The 803-nt window shown below is 50.6% G+C and overlaps 1 protein-coding gene across 1 annotated transcript in view; it reads left to right on the top strand.

Annotated features, from left to right (window-relative positions):
- Window positions 1-395, top strand: part of WIZ (widely interspaced zinc finger motifs) — a 12781-nt gene extending 12386 nt beyond the window's left edge. Inside the window, exon 4 of the mRNA XM_017733669.1 lies at window positions 196-395. Coding sequence (XP_017589158.1) covers window positions 196-278 — 83 coding nt within the window. The 3' untranslated portion in view covers window positions 279-395. The remainder of the gene's footprint in view (window positions 1-195) is intronic.
- Window positions 396-803: the final 408 nt, after the last annotated feature.

The following is an 803-nucleotide window of genomic DNA, read 5'->3' as shown; positions in this document are numbered from 1 at the left end:
AACTCCCCTGGACAGCTGACCAGAGGTCCTGGTGGTCCTGGGGGCTACAAACTCCCCTGGACAGCTGACCAGAGGTCCTGGTGGTCCTGGGGGCTACAAACTCCTCTGGACAGCTGACCAGAGGTCCTGGTGGTCCTGGGGGCTACAAACAAGGGGTCTTGGTGCCACCAGTGACCACTTGTCCCTCCCTTCCAGTGGCCAACTTCGACCCCAGCACCCTCAGCCTCACGGGGTGGGTTTGGGTGGTTTTTGGGTGGTTTTTTGGTGGCTTTCAGTGATTTTTTTTGTGCATTTTCGTGGGGTTTTGGTGGTTTTTGGTGGCCCTGGGTGGTCTTTTGGTGGCCCTGGGTCATTCCTGACCCTCTTGCCGCCCCCACTGACCACTGACCCCTCCCTTCCAGTGGCCAACTTCGACCCCAGCACCTTCATTCTCACAGGGTGGTTTTTGGTGGTTTTTGGTGGTTTTTTGGTGTTTTTTTGTGGGTTTCGGTGGGTTTTTTGTGCATTTTGGTGGGTTTTGGGTCATTTTTTGTGGGGTTTGGGTTTTGTTTTGGGTCATTTTTTGTGGGGTTTGGTGGTTTTTTTGTGCATTTTGGTGGTTTTTGGGTGGTTCTTGGATGGTTTTTTGTGGGTTTCGGTGGGTTTTTGTGCATTTTGGTGGGTTTTGGGTGGTTTTTTGTGGGTTTCGGGGTTTTTTGTGCGTATTGGTGGTTTTTTGGGTGTTTTTTTGTGGCTTTCAGTGCTTTTTGTGCATTTTCATGGGGTTTTTGGTGGTTTTTGAGGGTTTTTTGGTGGTTTTTGGT

Source organism: Corvus brachyrhynchos, unplaced genomic scaffold, assembly GCF_000691975.1.
Source record: "Corvus brachyrhynchos isolate BGI_N302 unplaced genomic scaffold, ASM69197v1 scaffold1395, whole genome shotgun sequence".
NCBI classification, from domain to species: domain Eukaryota; kingdom Metazoa; phylum Chordata; class Aves; order Passeriformes; family Corvidae; genus Corvus; species Corvus brachyrhynchos.
The sequence above is the reverse complement of the archived record's forward strand: the minus strand, read 5'-3'. Positions and strand labels throughout refer to the sequence as shown.